General features: G+C 38.7%; 1 protein-coding gene and 1 long non-coding RNA gene across 3 annotated transcripts in view; one reads left to right on the top strand and one right to left on the bottom strand.

The window, feature by feature from the left end:
* The window catches only part of ldlrad4b (low density lipoprotein receptor class A domain containing 4b), a 332,819-nt gene extending 317,437 nt beyond the window's left edge, over window positions 1-15,382 (top strand). For both annotated transcript variants that reach the window (XM_055163708.1, XM_055163709.1), the window contains 2 exons: window positions 3,970-4,020; window positions 9,171-15,382. In XM_055163708.1, coding sequence (XP_055019683.1) covers window positions 3,970-4,020; window positions 9,171-9,743 — 624 coding nt within the window. In that variant the 3' untranslated portion in view covers window positions 9,744-15,382. The remainder of the gene's footprint in view (window positions 1-3,969; window positions 4,021-9,170) is intronic.
* A 958-nt stretch (window positions 15,383-16,340) lies between these two features.
* Window positions 16,341-17,410, bottom strand: LOC129411911 (uncharacterized). Its single transcript, XR_008633499.1, has 4 exons — window positions 17,130-17,410; window positions 17,022-17,064; window positions 16,751-16,932; window positions 16,341-16,575 (listed from the first exon to the last, which is right to left on the bottom strand). It is a non-coding gene; the product is annotated as an uncharacterized LOC129411911 (long non-coding RNA).
* Window positions 17,411-19,255: the final 1,845 nt, after the last annotated feature.

Raw genomic sequence — 19,255 nt, 5'->3', positions numbered from 1 at the left:
CTCATAGTCCACTTATTTGCAGTCTTTGGATAGAACTCAAGACCATTCTAACTCATCAACTATTCAAGAAAGTCCAATTTTATCCTGTTTATGTGATTCATTTAGCATCAATACTTGCTGAAATTAGTAGTTTTGATACAGGTTTTTGTATCGATTTGTAAATGACTTTTCATCCTTAAAACTTAAACACTAAACACAAGCAACAATGAAAGATGTGTGGGGGCATTACAGACATTAACTTTAGCACCACCAGCTTCTAAATACTGTTTACACAAGCTGCGAAGAACATCTGACCAATTAGTCTAGCAATCACAATTTTGCTCTCGTCAAATTTACCTAAACCACAAGGACAGCATGTTCTCTGGCTGAAAAATGTAGTTGGTGTTTTTCTCAACAGTACAATCTACCATTGAGCCAGACAACCCCTTCCATTGTCTGCATACACTAGCAGATGAATGCAGATGTAAAGTAACTGTACAAAATACACATGATGTAACTATTAAATTTTAACTATAGTTCCATGTAATCACACTCACTAATAGCTGACATGACAGTGTGCACCGGTCTTATTTTCTTCTTTTAATTTCCTGTAACCCACATTGTGAGACTAATGTTAACTTACATGAAGTTTAAGAACTTTATTCAAGTAGTGCCTTTCGGGGTTGTTAGGTGGGTTACAACAAAAATGCCTAATTTAACTTAATAGTCCCATCTCAACACTATTTTCTGATCTATGTTATAATGTTGTTTCCTCGTCACATACCTGGAGTTTTTTGTTTCACTCACATATGTTCAACATGCAAAACCCTCAAACAAAAAACACTGCCTTGTGATGTCATGTGGTAATACAGGAAGTGCTCCACTGTGTTTTAAAGTCCATACACCTTCACTAAAATCATTTGAATTATTTCAGCTTTGGAATGACCAATCTCTACTGACCTAAAGGTAAAAGGTAGCTGTTAACTTGAAAACTACCACTTCATGACATGACAAGATGGAGCAGTGCATTTCAAGCTTTGGAGATGTAGACAAACTCATAATAAAGGATTACTCAAACATGTCTGAAAGAAACAAAACACAAATCTGAGTATATTTTTGAGGACATAACGGTATTCTAACATGGCTTAAATGCTCTAAAGAGTCAATTTTGCGTAATTCAGGACCTACAGGACCTATTTGCACAGTCAGAATGTGTTCATGAGGAACAGTGTTCAGTTCAGGTAATGGCTGCACAATATTCATCCACCAAAAAAACACATTTAAACTTATATAAAAGCCATACTTTGGACATTTTGTACTTTTCACCAGTCTCAACTATATTTCTGATGACAGCTTGCCTTAACTCTTATCTTCATGTTGGACACACAAACACTCATTGTATTTAGAACCTGGCAGCGTCTCCCTTCCTGCATCAAATGAAAACTGTGTGTCCCTTTGTCATCTGTGCGTACGGCCTGTCCCGGAGCAGCCATTGTGATCTCTCTTTATTTCCGAAGCAGGACAAACACAGCACCTCTTCTGCTCGTCCCATTGCCGCTGGGCTGAATGAAAACCTTTATCTCGCTCCTCATGTCCCAGATTTGGAGAAGCAGCAGTATTTTATGTTTTCTTCAATGGCAGACGGGGGCCCTTGATGTTTAATTCACCAACACAGTCTAGACAGATGTGTCAAAGAGTGACACAATATGCTCTGTGCATTTACGCACAACGGTTTACATGTATCTAAAAAAATACTTTTTATACAATTTTAAGGTCATTTATCTGAATTTTTTACCCTGTATCACTGTTGATCTTGCCCCATTACATATTGTATAAGCAGCATTTTCTTCACTGAGAATCAGCAAGTGCACAGTTAGCATGCTAGTTGCTGTTGTTAAATACCATAAATAAGCTTATAACTCATCGGTGTGAATAATTACAATGTTCTGATTGCATGAATGCTGCACATTAATTTGTTCTGTATTTCAGGCAGTAAAAATAAGGTACAGCGCCTTTGAGGTTCAGTGTTACACTTTATCTAATTAAGTCTCAAAATCCTACTTATACACAGATATGCAAGTTAGTTAGCATAATATATAATGTCAAAAAATGTTGCTGTTGTAAAAACTAAACTGAAAGTCATTACCATGGACAATTGAATAGAGGTCTTGAAAACATTACCAACATCACTCCATCAATCTGACACCATTAAAAGTCTGATATTACATAAAATTGACTCTCGTGAGCTTTTAGCCATGTTATGATGTTGTTACCTCAACAAAAACATACCTGGAGTTGTGGTTTGTTTCATTCATACATGTTTGAGTAATCCTGAATTATTAATTCTACATCTCCGAAGGTCTGTTTCACTTTGTGATGTCATGAAATGTTAATTTTCAAGTTAACAGCTACCTTTTACTTTTAGTTCAGTAGTGACAGGCGATTAAATGGCCCAAATTATTCAAGTGAAAACTCCTTAAAATATGGGAGCTCTTCCTGTATTACCACATGACATCACAAGAACTCAGCCTAAATATCCAGGGTTCAAGTGTTAAATGTGTGAATGAAACTAAACTCTAGGTAGTTTTTAATGAGGAATCATTATAACATAGTTCAGAAAAAATATGTAATATATAAGGAAAATGTAATATATGTAAAAAATCTTCACGCGTAGGCAAAGACCAAGGAACGAGTTGTTGGGGTGTTGATTTCTGGTAGATACTTGCTCTACTTGAAATTATACAGCCGCTAACCTCGATGTCACCTCCTTTTCATCTGTGCTGCAGCTCTTTGCATAATTTCAGCTTTGATTGGAGGGCAGAGTGGCCGCACAAAGCTTAAATAAATAATTAAATCACTAAATGTATGTTGCTTATGTAGCGTCAGGAAGCTACAAAGCAACTGTGCGGTAAGACAACAGCCGCTGCCCTTTTGCTCCTCACAGATCCATACAAAGACGCTATTGCAGTGTTTTGTTCATCTGTTTCATGTTCTTTTGTGCTATATTTCGCAACTAAATGTTGTTGACTGTGGTGTCTTATGAAAGTTCCCAAAGTCAAATGTAGAAAAAGGAAGCGGGCAATTATTTTGACGGTAGTTTTTTCTTTGTTGTGTCTCTCCTTTCGACTCCAAAAACACAGCACAATTTCACTTTGCATCCGGGCTTGTTTTTTATCTTTTGTCTGCTCATTAAGTTGTTATTTTTCAACCCCCTCCTTTTCGCTTTTATTCTGCAAAGGAAGAAAGTTATTTAGATTTTTTATTTTTATTTTTTTTATCAGCCGCTTTTTGGTCTCACACATCAAAACGCCATCCCAGACTTGCAGACATCAAAGCCAGGAGATCCACAGTGCTATTAGCAGCATTGAGTTTCCGCATTAAATTAGGCAGAAGATACACACTTAACCATGTAAGATTACTGATCACTTGGTCGGCATAAAAAACAGACGCTTATCGTATTTGTTAACATGCCCAGTGATTAAAGATCAAACATGGATTTATCTCTACATGCTTTGCTCAGGTGTTAAAGGCCTTATATTATGCAAAATTGACTCTCATGAGTTTTAAGCCATGTTACAATGTCGTTACCTTCTCATAAACATACCTGGAGTTGTGTTTTGTTTCATTCACACACATTTGAGTAATCCTGCATTATTAGTTTGTCTACACCTTCAAAGCTCAAAATGCTCAGTACTGCCTTGTGATGTCATGCAGCAGTATTTCTCAAATGAACAGCTCCTTTTACCTTTTTTTTTTTTTTTTGGTAGACGTTGGCAATTCCGGGGCTTAAATGATCTAAATGATTCTAGTAAAGGTGTATGGAGTTTAAAAATACAATGGAGTCCTTCCTGTATTACGACATGACATCACAAGGTAGCACAGTGTTTCTGTTTGAGAGAAGAACTCAGTTTAAATATGCATGGTGTGTGTGATGGTGTGTGATGAGTGAAATAAGTGCGTGTGTTAAACTCATGTGTGTTTTATTCACAGGATGGGTGTCTGTGGCCTTCTGACAGTGGATCTCGACAAGGAGCTTCAGAGGTAAGAGTCACAATGATATGGAACTATCAGGAAGATCTGAACAGGGCTGTAGCTCAGTTGGAAATGATCAAATCATTAATAATATATTGTGTGACTTGCCTTCCAATGAGCTAGACTACTCAATGGATACAATTTAGCTGCAGGTATAATTTTGAATAACAAAATTCTCAAAATAGCAAATGACGCATAATACAGGAAGTTCAAAATGACTCATATTTATTTATTTTACTAGCAAGACAGAAAAAAGGGAGGAAACAGCCTAGGGGGAAATGCATGGTCGAGTTTAGCTTTAAAAATTTTCGCAAGAACATTCTAAAGATCATTAATTAAGTTTTACTATTTAACTTAGTGGAACAGACTTTTTGTTTACTTTAAAAAAATATTTTTTTTTCTATGATATGCCATACTTAAAGGGACACTATGTAACTTTTTGGTTGGGCGTCAGTCACCTCCTTTTTTCTACAGATATCTCATTGCTCTGCCTGAAATGGTCCACAGTGTGACATTAAACAGCTCTACCTTATATGTATTCAATTAGAGGTGGTTTTATAGCTCAGAAATACCTAGAAGAACATGCATTCTCTCCACAGATCTGACCTGTAACTTGGTCTGGTTTGGTCTCCATGAAAATAGAAAGGTTTAATGCCATACTGTGAAACATTCCAGACAAAGCAATAACTCCATGGACAAAGGCATTTGACAGGCCTTCCACCAGAAAAGTTCCACAATGCATCTTTAACATGGCATCATTATCACACATAAACACAACATAAATAAATGTAAATGGCTTATTGAAGACTAAAATCATGATTATGGCCTACAAAAATGCCATCATTGTGCTACTAAAATTTTAAGTTACAACTTTTTAAAAGCAAGGTATAACGCTAGCAAAAAACACAGGTTTGAGTGAAAAGGATTACATATATCATTGCACAAAAAATCAAACTTCACAGAGTATGAAATTCACTATTACCCGATGTGTGATTTAGCTCCAGGAGAGAGACTACTTTAATTTACTGCTTCCTCCCCGAAACAAGTCTCATAAGTGTGATATTTTTTCAAGCCGCTGGAGATGCTTTCCTCCATCTCTCCACTCGTTATTACACATTTCGCCCCGGGCCATTTGTATTTTAAGAGAGTTTCCTGCTTCCTGTTTGGTGCCATAAACTAAATGAACTCGGAACACCATAACGCAGACAGGAGGTGGTCTTTTGCTCAATGTGCTGCAACAAGACAACCCTTAAAAATGACGGCGTGTGGCAACTGCTCATCGATAAGTTTTACTGGCTAATGTTGCCTATTTGAAATGCAGTGGAGAGGAGGAAAAAATGTACAAATGTAGGGAGTAAAATGGTTCTTTGTGTGCTTTGTCTGCAGCTTAGTGCCTCGTGCATTATCTTCAGTAATTGCTATGTGGTTTCAATTGCACAGTCCAATGCTCAAAGATCATAACATTTGTATTCATAAGCTTGTAAATATTTGATCTTGACAGAAATTGAGCCATGGAAGATGGAATGGGTATGGCTGGCTGGCACGGTATCACAAATATGGCAACTTTCCAAAGATGGCGAATGGGCAGTAACCAACGCAGCCAAGAAATATTGGAAAAAATCTTGTTAGGTTGTTAAATATCAAATGTTGAACCATGTAGGGAAGGCTGGGTCTGTCTGGATGGCACTACGAAAAAGTTATGCCATGTGAAAAATGCACAAATGTCAGCTAAATAAATCAATTTGTTGAAATAAAAATATGAAGTAGGAAATATTCTGATACCGTATCAACAAAAATATCGCAATAATATCTTGGGCTATTACAAAATATTGAATTACAAGTCTCTTTGCTTAAATTCATTGCTATGATGCAGCAATAGTAAAAAAAAAACAGAGGGAACTACATATACCATGATCCTTTGGTTTGTTTCAGTGCAGACTACATGAAGAAATAACTAGTATTAAGCACTTTTAAATCTGAATTCTTTGGATAATGACAGAACCAAAGTCATCAAGTTGTCAAGTGATTTAAAAGGAAAACGAAGCATATTCACAATTTTGTTATACTCCACAAAATATTGCAATAAAAATCGTACCGTTAGACTTGGATATCATTACATCCCTAATATGAAGGCAACCAGGCAAAGACATCATTACATTTTGTATTCATAAGCTTGTAAACATTAAAGCCATGTAAAATAAGAAAAGTCTGGCAAATCTGGCAACCCCCCTCAGACTGCAAATGTGCACCCTCACATTCAGCCAATAATGACAACAATTAAACTATGTAGGGAGCGTTTGGTGAGTGGCTGGCACTATATACTAAAACAACAATCTGGCTACGTTCCCCAGAGTGCCGTAGATGCACCCCAGTGACCAAAAATGACAGAAAAAAGGCTAGATTTGGATAATGGCAGATAGAGCAGATGGTGAATCTTATGAAGAAGTGTGCTCTTTGGGAAAAATAGAAGGGGCACTCAGGAAAACATGACAAAACACAATAGTCTGTTAAGGTAAAAAGTTTGGCACGGAGCGCATTGTGTGAACTTTTATCCAAGCCAATTAATACTGTTTGTTTTGTTGCCCTTTTGCCTACACAGATGCACCGAATCTGCTTTCAGACAGCGAGCCCTGGCAGCCTCATAGACAGCGCAGGGTTCTAGATGTCTTCTTATATGTAAACAGAACTAAAAGAGGCCAAGTGCGAGACAGGTAGAGGGGAGGGAGGAGGAGAGCTGGAGAAAAGGGGGAGAGAGAGAGAGAGAGAGGTAAAAGCAGTGTCAACACCGCAGCGGAGACCTGCAGGGAGAGAGAGAGACCACAAGGAGATGGACTCATGGGGAGAAGCCAGAGCTGGAGACTTAAGAAGAGAGTTTGGGAGACATAAGCACTAGAGAGACTTTTAAAACTTTTTCTCTCTTTTGAATTATGGTTGGATTTGTCAAGAAATCTTTGAAGTCTTAGTTAGAGCTACCTAATGATCTTTTTGCCAGACTGCCAGTGATTTTGAAATACTTTATTACAAACTTCTCAATCATAAGCAAGTTCAGTGATATTAGCAGTCTGTACTTGAGATATATTGTATAGATGGTGCTAAATTATCCATACATAGTTGACTAGCCTCTAAATACTTTCTTCACCCATTTAAACATCACAGATTTCTAGTAGTTATTCTCTTTTTACTGAAACTGACACTTGGGTTGGTGATATATTCTTGTATTTATGGAGATTATTAAAATTTGATTATATGGGTATATATAATTACAAGTGCATTGGAGTAGATTTTCTCCTCAGTTGCAAAGGGAGGCAGATTGAGATTGTGGCTAATTGCTACCTATAAAAGATAGTATGACTGGGGAGGCTCTGCAGAGGATAAAAACCTAATAATAAAAGAGAAGAAGAACTTCTAGTTATAACTTAAATAATCCAAAACAAGTATGTACAAATATTATAAATGCAACCCTATAAGTATAGTCAGTAACACATTTTCACTTTCATATCATGATGACATTTTTAGATAATTTTGCCCTGCCCTAACTGACACATTTTAAAACTATTAAGAGCTCTCTTAGCCAGATCTAACCTGTGACTCTGAGTCCAGCCTTTAGTCCCCACTGCTGTAAATGATATTGAAATACTCCAGACCTGTCACGGAGCTGGAGATCAAATCATGGCTGAATTCATTATGGTCCCCGTGTCCCTATAAAGACACGAAACCTGCCTGTGTGTGTGTGGCGGTGGAGGGGGCGAGGGGGGGTTGGTGCGTCATTAATCAGCTGCGCCTCCCCTGACACTGTCTAGACAGCCGTCTGAGAGCTGCCCTGCTCCAGTGCGCTGTGCAGCCACACACCTCCACTCCTCCTCCCTCCTTCATCTATCCATCCACCTGTCTCATTCCAGCGCTTTTTTCTTCCTTTTTTCTGCCTTCCCAACTTCTTTATCAGCATTTTATAGTGATAGTTCTACCAGTATAGTAGTAGTAGTATTTGCAATACTAATAATATAAAAATGCTATGCTGCAGCAGAAGTATAGTATTTGTTCTGAAGCAGAGATCGACCATAATGTTTTTTTTTCATGGTCAATGCTGATCCAGAGCAACTGATGGCTGTTAATGGCTCTTTTTTGGACCTGTGTGTATGGCCAATTTTGAATATTTTTTCCACAAAATGTTCATCAGTTTTTAAGTCATCCCCAGCCCTTTTTACCACAAAGCCTTAAGACAGGGGTCTCCAACCTTTTTTCACTGGTGAGATACCTTTACAAAACAAAAATACCAGAGAGCTAACAGTTTTAGCAGTCGCAGGAAATTGAGTCAATGTAAGAAAGAGGGCAAGCCTTAAATTTTATTAATCAAACTGTTGTTACTAGCACAATACGTATAATTCAGAAATTCCTTAGCAAGTTGCCCAGAGAGTTATAGGTTGGAGACCCCGCCTTAAGAGAACTGTGTAGTTATGTTTTATGCAGTTAAAGCTAAAGATTTAAACTAGTGTGTTTTTTATATACTCTTTAGGCAGCAGGTTGGACAAAACAAAATATCAGCCTGTGCAGGAGATTTAAGGCCGATAGTGATAAAAAGTACAAATATCGGCCTATGGTCTAGCTCTGTTTTGGAGTAACAATGGTTTTCAGTTCATTACTTGTTACCCCACCTGCCACTGCACTTTGTCCATTCTCTTCTTCTATTGCTCTTTCTCTCTCACTCTCTCCATCTCGTCTGGCTCTTCATCAGTGGGGGCAGGCCATTAGAGCCACATTGCACTAATTGAAATGGGTTCCTTGCGATAACGACTTGCTGCCACTGAACAAAATGTGTCGAAAGGGACCAAAATGTGCGAAATGGATCATGCTGTCACCGTCTGAAGAGCTAATTGTGGAGAAGACGTGCCACAAAAGATACAGGATGAAGAGATATGCAGGAGGATGGACCAATTCACAGGTCTCTCCCTTGGCTCTTGGATGTGATCAGTTATAATGTGGCCGGCTTCAAAATGTCACAGGGTCAAATTCACATAAGGTTTAGTACAACTGCACAGATGGTAGCTAGAGACAGTACTATGACCCCCTTAACCAACATGGAGGATGTACTATAATCTATGTATAAGTTTACAAACATATTATATATCCTTGTTCTGATCTCTTCCTTGTGTGTTGTCCAGGTGCTGTACGCCCCTCAGGCTCACCGGGACCGCTTCACGGCGCCCTCGTTCATGCAGCGTGACCGATTCAGCCGCTTCCAGCCCACGTACCCGTACCTGCAGCACCAGATCGACCTGCCCCCGACCATTTCCCTGTCAGACGGAGAGGAGCCCCCACCATACCAGGGCCCATGCACCTTACAGCTGCGAGACCCTGAACAGCAGATGGAGCTGAACCGCGAATCGGTGCGGGCACCACCCAACCGAACCATCTACGACAGTGACTTGATTGACATGGGAGGGGGTGGGGTTTTGGGTGGGGGGGTCAGCGGGGCAGGTGGACCCAGACCGCCTAGCAGTAACTCGGGCATCAGCGCAGCCAACTCCAGCACCCACGGGCGCATGGAGGGCCCACCACCGGCCTACAGTGAGGTGATGGGTCACTACCCTGGAGCTGCGTTCTTTCTTCACCAGCACAGCAATAACCAGAGGGTGGGGGGGCCTGGCAGCAGGACGATCCAGCAGCAGAGCCAATCAGAAAGCACAATAGTACCTGCCAAGGCCAAGGACGGCCGACCGGAAGACCTGGTGTGAGGAGCCTGAGGCCCGGACTGAACTCTGTCCTCTGTTCTGTCTCTGCTGTGGCCAACATCACCTCTGCTCTCATACAGCAGTACTCACAGGCAAATGAATTTACAGTCCAGCGCTATTGTGCTGTGTTTTAAAAGCTTCAATATTACAGACAATTAACTGCAAAACATGCACATTTGCATCTGTTTCAAACAAATGTAAATTGTGGCTTTTAGTGTTTTTGGCTAACAATCTCATAATGCCACATGTTGCATTGTTGAGCTTAAATATTAGCATTAAGCATTCCACAGCTGTCGGCCCTGACATTAAACGGCTAGAATAACTTCTTTCAAATGTACTGTTCATTGTATGGTGAGTGGGGGTGTTTTTTGGCACACAGCACCTGTCTCTCTCATGTCCTCTGTCCACACTCCCATGCACAAATAAATATTAGCTACAAGTTAACAAAGGACAGTAAGGAAGCAAGCGCAGACTTGTGTTTCCTGTGTTGGAGTCCAAAGCGCTGGCTGGACGTATGCACTGGGTGGAGAGGCTTTTCCCTCACGCCACAAACTGCAGCACAGAATGAAATGCTTTCCTCTTAACGTCCTCCTGTCACCAGAACTGAGGAGGGTCACTTTATTGTCATTTTGTTTTCTTTTCATTTTGGACCGGGATCTGTGCACAAAGCGAGAATCAAGGACTACTTCTTCTAGAGATCACAACTAAAACAACTGACTCCAAACCCAAATCTTAGTGCCAAGGTTCATGAGGAAGCAAAATAAACGGAAGAACTTCAACATTCAACACAAACAAGAAAACGCTATCTTAAAGTTGCACTATCTTTTTGTTGTAAAAGAGAAGAGGGAAACGTTGCTCTGTGATGAAAATGTCTTTGTAGTTTTTTCTTCTTTCTTTCTTTTTGGTCCTTTTTCATGAATGAATGGACTGACTGAACTCTGGCTCCAAACTTTATTTAAACTGTTGGGAGCAAAAACAACAAAAAAACAAGTATTATAAGCTTATGTCCTTCCTTTTTTGAAACCGCAACAAAAACTTGTACCCAGCCTATGATCCCTGTCTGCTTATTCCACAGGCACAGTAAGACTTAGTAAGAGAATATCCTTTCACCTGTGTACACTTCACTGGAGACCTGCCTCCAACATGGCGACTGGGTGGACCATGCATTTTTTACTCCCTTTTGTTCTAAACTCTTAAAAAAATATACAAATTGCCTTATGGTCTGAAGTCATCTTAATATAACGCCATACAAAATGTGTGTCCATGCTTTATGCAGGGTTAAAATTATATCTAGATGCAGACCAGCCAAACATTCAACAGGAAAATGGTTGATCACGATAACAAGAAAATCAAATAGCTATTTATATCTACTACACTTTCATTTCGGTGTTGTTGTTTAGAGTTAACATGCTAATAACTGGTCAATTTGATAGCTCATTCTCTGTTCACTTAAAATACTTAAAATGTATCTAGGGTCCATCCAGTCCAGTTGAGGAAGTTTCTGTTTCCAAGCTCCTTAAAATCCTGCATCCCTCATCTGCACAGTGCATTTTGCCAACACTGCACCCCTTGCAAAACACCATGAAAAAAAAAAACACAAAGCAAAACTAGAAGCTTCACATCTCTAAAGCCACAACAAAAACAACAAAAAAGTTTGGATTCCTGTCTGCATTCGCCAGCGCAGCAATCAGGTTTAATAAAAAACGTGGTCGAAGTCAAGGGCTATGGGAGGGTCCTTTTTTTGTAAGAATTTTTGAAAAAACAAGCCTTCTCTGCTCATTGTTGCCTTCTCCACTGCTCTGTCTCTGTCTCCCCATCTTGTTGGCCATCTTTGCACTTCCCTTGCGCTCTTGCCTCTTAGCAGTGCACAGTCAAAGCGTGCATGTGTGAGTCCGCTAAGCCCTTTAAGAGTATAGAGACTGGAGACCTGATTTTGGCTTTGTTTATGTACCGGTGGTTATAGCCCTTTTAGCGACATGGAAAAGCACTTAACTCTCTGCTAGACTACTAGAGTACCGTCTGAGTGTGTTTTTTGTATGTGCGCTATTATTAGCTTTTGTGAAGACTCAATGGCGTTTATATGTTAACACTTAAACTGTCTTTTTACAATTGGACCTGTGTATAAAAAGCCACACAGATGCATTGGGGAGATGCGTATTTGGCCTTGCTGTTAAGACAAAAGCCTATGCCGTCATGTCATAACTCATCATAAGAGATTGTTCTTATCCTTTACGTGCAATGCCAAGACCCAGTGATAGTTAGATCTTTCTTTTCCAGTTTTCCCAACTCAACATATTCTGCATCCTAGTATTTATTGATTTGCTTTTAGATGATTTCAGACACATCCCTCTAATCTCTAAGCAAAAATCTGGCCTTCAATATATTAATTTGGTGATGTGCAGTAAGATCCTTTGAAAATATTTCTCCAATGTAACAATACTAAATTTTCTACTAAAACTCACTTACAGTAGTAAGAAAGAAATTGATCATCCATACCTCTTTTTATAGCACAACAATAACAATAAAAAATCACTTTCTTTTACACAGCAGAATGCCATTTTCAACAAAATCGAATGAGTATCTAATTTTGATACTAGATTTGGTGGCTAGAATTGATTCGTCTCTGAGTTTTCTTACTTTTGGCAACTTTAATCTCCATGAAATTGTGCATCTTTAGCTACTTTTTTTTGACTAATGACTACCCTAAAACCTTACTTTTTGCATATCTTGCAGATCTGAGACACAGAATATTTATGGATGTAGGAAGTCGATCATTTATTGCATATAGCAGTTTTCAATATCCTGGGTCATGGATTCATTTTTCATGTAAAATTTGATTATTTTACAATTTTGGTTTTCTTTGTTGCTAGTCACATTTTTTCCCACCCTTACTTTTTATACAAGGAGAACCCATTTTATACTTTTCTGCTCGCATGGGGATCATCAGTGCATTTGAATGTATGCCTCATCCCTATCCCGTACTGCTCTATATGTTTGTGTGTTTGTTACTACATCGCTGCTAATGCTGTTGCTGCTATCGCTACTATTATTGCTACTGTTAAAGCTCTCATGCTTCCTTTGCTCTTCCCTCCAAAAACCGCCATCTTACTCCCGATTTACCGTACATTTTTTAGATAATCCCAAACTGGCTGGGGTCAAACTCCAATGTATTGAGACTCAAATTCAACCATACTTTGCAACATTGACATTCTTCTACAAGTCTCAATAAGTTTCGATCACAGCGTCCAGTCCTGCTTTACCTTTTCTCCCCCTCTCTTTCTCGCTCTCTCTCTCCGTTCCCTTGGCTTGTCCTGTCTGTGCAGTCATAGCTTGTAAATGGAGGATATAAAGATGAATTTTATGTTTTCTACGAGGAGGTTTGCATGTTACTATTATGTGAGTAAATAAGGTGCCTAATGTTCATGTTTGAGCAGACCACACTGGGGCCAAACTGTTGCTTGGGATCGCTGCAGAGGCTAGCACTTACTGTTCCACACAGTGCTAACAAAAGTTCAGTAGCGTCACACTTTTCTTAACCTGCTCTTAAAGACGCTATTTGAATCTAACTTACATTTTGATTATATTAGCTTGTACTGCGTTATATTCTTTTCTATGCGTTGGACAGAGGCCCTAGTTGCCCCTGATGCCCTCCCGACCGACATTTTGTCCATGTGTGGAGCAGACATAGGAACCCACTTGCACTCAAAGCTCCCACCTTCGTTGTGCCTCACTTCCAACGGTGCTTTTTTCAGTAGTCTGTCTCTCTTTACGTTTGTTTGTAAGGTGCTGTATATAACTTGAATATATTATGCACATATCCTACCCAATGGGTAGACACCACAAAAGTTGTGAATATTGTAATATAATGTATAGACAATATAAGAATTTTAAGAAAGGCAGCATCAAATTTGTAAAAATGCCTACAGTTAAAAACGTGCTTTGTCTTTTTTATGAGAAAACATGGTTTGCAAAGGATGCTTAGAATATGGTTGCAACACAAATTACTACTTATAATATTTTGCTATGAATATGAGTCTGTTATGAGAAGATGAGAACCTGTGGCTTAAAGACGTTGGTGAGAAAGGATTCACTGGACTTTCTGATTTGAGTCTAACGGGTGTGTTGTCATGGTGATGTAAAAATGTCACGTACTATCTCACATGCCTTGGCCTTTGTCATAGACTGTAGAAAATAACAGACTGAGGAATCGTTGACGTTAAAGCAGTTATTGTGTTTGAAGTGTATTATCAAAAGCCCTTTTTCTTACTATTCATCTTGACAGTGAAGGTCAGCCTTTCTATGTAGTCCCTGCTACTAATTCAATTGATAACCTGCCATATTATTCTAACCTTTTCTAAAGTTAGACCTATGATAAGCTCCATTAATGCATTATGAAATTGCATTATTTTAGCCATTAGCTTTACTAGTTTTATCTAGTATAGTTATAAACATGGCCCATAACTTGACTTTGCCAAATCAACAATGAAACTTGGTCTTTAGTCCGTTACTTTCTACTGTCTTATGATAACTGGCCGTGTGATCACATGACTACCACCCTCCAGAGCACTTCCTGGATAGGACTTAGTATTTCTACCAGTCGTAGTTTGGTTAATCTGCCAAAGCTTGTCTAGCATGTTTAGCACAGCCTGACTCTGGATTTCAAAGCATTTCATCTCTAGAAACCTAATCAAAAATCTGGTCATTCCTTATATATTATTTTTTCTCTCTCTTTTTTTTAATACATATGTTTCAATAGACAGTTGCACCAAGTGAGGATGAGTAACGCTGTCATCATTTTTTTTTTTTTCTATACATTCAGATGTTATTTGTGGCTCTGTATATGATTATGGACATCATGTTTGATACTTAATCTTGCAGTCATTTATTTACAGTATGTACCCAGTAACTCCACTGTACAATATCCGCAGAGCATGTTCATTCTTAACTATAGACGATGTACATAGCAATGCGCCATTCTCTCTTCAAAAGCACCAAATAAGTGGAAGTTGTGTACTTTTCTTTCGGAGAGTCTACTTAACATTATTTTGGTTTTCCTGCACTAGCTTGAAGAACTAACTTGGGCTCAGACTGATTTAATTTGAGTTTATTTCTTTTCTTTTTTCTCTCTACAGCGCGCTCCCTCTTTCTAAAACTCCGTAATCAACCGCTGATGACAAGTAGCTGTTTTTATTGTTCCAGATTTTATTCTTGTCAATAATGAATAATACAAAAATTGTCTATACAGTCTGGTATTTCTTGTCTTGACAGTTACCATAGGACTGCTTCCATCATGGATTTTGTAACATTATTTTGCTTTATTTACAACCCCTCTCGTCAACCCCCCTCTCTTCTGCCCCCTCTGCGTGAAAACCTTGGATATCTACACGACCATACAAACGTGTAATCTGTAGCTATCCAAAACGCGGAGGTAAAAATCGTTGTGTATCTTTTGCCTCTTTTTATTTAAGCAATTGTGATGTAATAGGTTTTAGGCCTAAGGTCTGTTATTGCAATACTTTTACAGAAAAGAAGAAAAAAATGAAAAAATGTTGCTCTAAGTGCTGTTGTAGTCAAAGATTTTATGCTTGTACTTATGCTGTAGTCAAACTGCAGCGTAACAAATAAAACTTTAAAAGTGATAAGTGCTTTGGTGTGCTGTGTTTTGTGCCCAGTGTGTAGATAATGAGGAGTTGGGGGGCGATTTGGACGCAGTGGCACATTGGCCTTTACCAGAGTGCTGTGATGCAGACGATAAGAGAAACACATCAGGAAGAACTACTGCAGTAAAGTGCTAATCAGGCTAAATAACACCACTCTATCACACAATGGCCATTTTAGCCTCTATCTACACTTTAGAGCTAGAAAGTTTCAATGGTCTATGGCTTCAATAGGCCCTTAAGATTTTGATTATCTAGCTCTGAGATTCTCAAACTTTTTTTAGTTCAGGGACCTCTTATCGGTATGAAAATAGCCCAAGAACCCCTTACCGATCCTCAGGATGTCATAATAAAATTCAGACGTTTAAACCATGTTTATAACCATGCTTGGATGAAAGTAATTTATCATAATTTTATTCTATTAGTGTAGTTGTTTCAATCAAAAACAATACATGTTTGGAATTGTATATCATAAGAAATTATTGTTCAGTGTTATCACAGTTTTGTTGGGACCCCCGGCCCAGGGATCCCGGACCCCACCTTGAGAACCACTGTTAGTTACTCCCATAGCAACATACATTTCCAATGAGGAATGAAGATCGTACTCATTGTATTTTGTTGTGTTATTATACAGACTCCATTTAACCAAGGTCCAAGGATCCAACACAAATGTTTTAGGACAGTAATTATGTGCAAAAGTTCAGATTGTACCAAGGCTTTGACCACTACTATGTTAATAATGTATCTTCCTGGCATAGGTACAATATTCCACTGCACAGGGCCCCACCAGCCACTAGAGGCCAGTCCAGTGGTCCAGCATATTTTAGGCATATAATATAATGGATATGCTAATGTATCATTTAATTTTGGTGCCTAATAAACAATAGATTATCAGTATCATCTGTTAAAGAGGTTAGCACACAAGAATGTTAGGGTGTGATTTCTTAATCATGTGGAGATTTGTGTCTGCAGTTTTCATGTTCTCCTCATGGGTATCCTTTTGATTTTGTTTTGACCTCAAATACTAAATGGTTATGGACTAATCAATCCTAGTCACTTCTGCTCAAGAACCTTGCCAGCAGCTGAAGAGGGGTCCTGGTCATCCACTGTTACTGGCCGGTTGCCTCATTGGCATTTGGATGAGAGAACAGACTTCCCACCGAATTAATGTAATATACCTGTTGGGAAAACAAATGGAATTGATTTTTGCATGTTTGAAAATGCTACATTTATTTGGATATCATAAGCATTTGCAAATATATCTAAGCAATTTTAAAATTATTATTACATTAAAAGCAAGCAAGAAGTCCAAGGAATGGTCATGTTTAGGTTTCTCATACACACAGGCTTTACCTCAGCTCAGTTCATTTGTACAGTGATGCCAATCTGTACACCAGTGTAACTGAAAAGCGATGGTTTCAGTCTGCACCAGGGGTACAATACATCTACACCAGGGGTCCCCCACCACTGGTCCGAGGCCCAAAAGCAGACAGTGAGCCATCTGGCACTGGACCCCAGGTAAAAATATTATGTATCTTTATAAAAACAACAAGAAATCCTTTCAGTCTATCACCATATTTAGGCTACTCTGCAAATTATTCACCTAAATATAGTGCAAATTCACCTTAACAGCAAGCATGGTTATTAAGATTTTTTGCCACTGGTCCCTGAAAAAGTAGTATGTTACAAGTAAAAAGGTTGGGGACTGCTGATCTGCACAGGATCAACTCACTGGAAATCTCACTCTCTTCAGATCAGTGTCGGAGCTTTCAAGGAAAACAAGTTTTTAGCCCAGATCCCACCTGTTCACCGGGGGTCAAACGCAGGTTGCACACGTGTCTTCCCCTCTGCAGTTCTTTGTTGGAGAGTCTTTGGAACAGATCCGCTGCAAACTAATGAGATGCATTAAACATAAGAGTCGGTGTTTTTTCGGCGGGAACAGCAGTTTATTTATAGACGAACGGGGCCCATCTGGAAACCTGTCATAACATCCAGAGACACGGGAAGACAAAGCTAATGTTCAAAGCACTTAGCCTCGCTTACAGGGATCTAAGCCCCGCCCCCTGCCCGCAACTTGAACCCCCTTCCTCTCCTCCTTCCTCCTCTTTGTGATGCGCTCTAAAGAGGAAGCATCACAAAGAAGCAAAGGAGGAACTGCTCTGCATAACTGGAAGTGAAATTATTTTAATTGATAAAAAACAATAAACAAAAACCGAATTCATAGTAATAATAAATGTAAGTTGTTGTATATCAGACTGGGGAAGCTATAGGCCTATCACTGCTGGCCCAATTAGGTTCACTCATCAAATATGTTTTAAAGGGCCTATATTGTGCTATTTTCTGATCAATGTTATCATTTTGTTTCTTTGTCAATTTGTTTCATTCACACATCTTCAGTGTGCAAACCCTGCATATTTAGGGTTTAGGAGTTCTTCTCTTAAACTGTTACACCTTGTGAAAATACATAAATGTGTAAAGACAGGAAGTGCTCCACTGTGTTTTTAAACTCCATACACCTTCACTGTAACTGTTACCTTGAAAACTATCATTACATGACATCAGAAGGTGGAAACTAATGATAAAGGGTTACACAGACATCTGTGAATGAAAAAAAAACACAACTCCAAGTATGTTTTTAATGAGGTAACAACATTTTAACAAGGCTTAAAGATCACAAGAAACCATTTTGGGCAATAAAGGCCAAGAACCTTTAAGTTTAGGAAAAAAAAACCCAACAACTTACAATTATCTCATTATAGCAATATAACATTGTAACACTGGCCAAGTTAAAGGTTTTGCAAAAAGACTAAAAGAAAGCCACAATATATTCAAATTGTATATAATAATTTAATATAAAATTAATATAATATTCAATATTATATTAGACATAATATAATATTAAACAGTAACTCATTTAAAATATGTAAAATAGTCTTATATGAGTGTGTTGACTATGTTTAATTGCAAATTAACAAAGTCTCTATCTTAAATATCTCTGTGTCTGAGAATGTACGACTGCATTCAGTTATTTCACTTTTGTGTACATTCTCCTCTAACTTGAACTCTAAAAGTTGAGGAAATGCTTTGCCTACACACTGTAGCTGTGGGGAGCAGTAATTAGAGAACAGACTCACAGGACCAGATGAAACATTGGTGTCTGGACTGAGTAACCCAGAGGTCCAAACTTTGACTTGAACATCTAAAAATGGACCCTGCTGTTTCCATGCCAACTGTATCTATCTGCAGTAGTCCTAAATAAACTTTACTTCTCAGTACTGTGAGTTTAAGAGACATGCAGGTGCTGGTTATGTTCCACTTTGAGGAGCTAAACTGTGTTGTGTTTCAAATAGGTGGCTTTAACACAGATAAATCAGTGAGGGGCAGTTCATAATTTAAGGAGAGTCAAATGGGTTTGTATACAGAAATACTTAACAACATTATATGACTTTAGAGACACAGAGGCAAGAGAAAGCATATAGTGTAATATAAATATAATGTTGGTTGAATTTAAAGGTACACTGTGTAACATTTATCTCCATGGAAAGATTATTGTTTTGTCTAGAATGTTCCATAGTACACATTAAACCTATCTATCATGAGACAGGCAAACCAATAACATCTCCAAGTAGGTAACAGACCCTCCAAGTGAAAAGTTGCTCAGTGCACCTTTAAACTTGAATTTATTTAGGCTTTATAGACACTCTAAAGCTGACACTGAACAAATGGAAGCCATAAGCGTCATCCTCATCCATTTTTGCAAAAAGCAGAAACTCCACTTTTTTGGAACAATGACTTATGATCCATTATGTAAGTGTTTGCCTAAACCAGGCTTTGAGCACTGACTCACCCAGTGACATT

The sequence above is a fragment of the Boleophthalmus pectinirostris genome, unplaced genomic scaffold (genome assembly GCF_026225935.1).
Source record: "Boleophthalmus pectinirostris isolate CB_2022bp ecotype Guang Dong unplaced genomic scaffold, ASM2622593v1 HiC_scaffold_6, whole genome shotgun sequence".
Classification (NCBI taxonomy): domain Eukaryota; kingdom Metazoa; phylum Chordata; class Actinopteri; order Gobiiformes; family Gobiidae; genus Boleophthalmus; species Boleophthalmus pectinirostris.
This window is presented reverse-complemented; position numbering and strand designations above follow the sequence as displayed.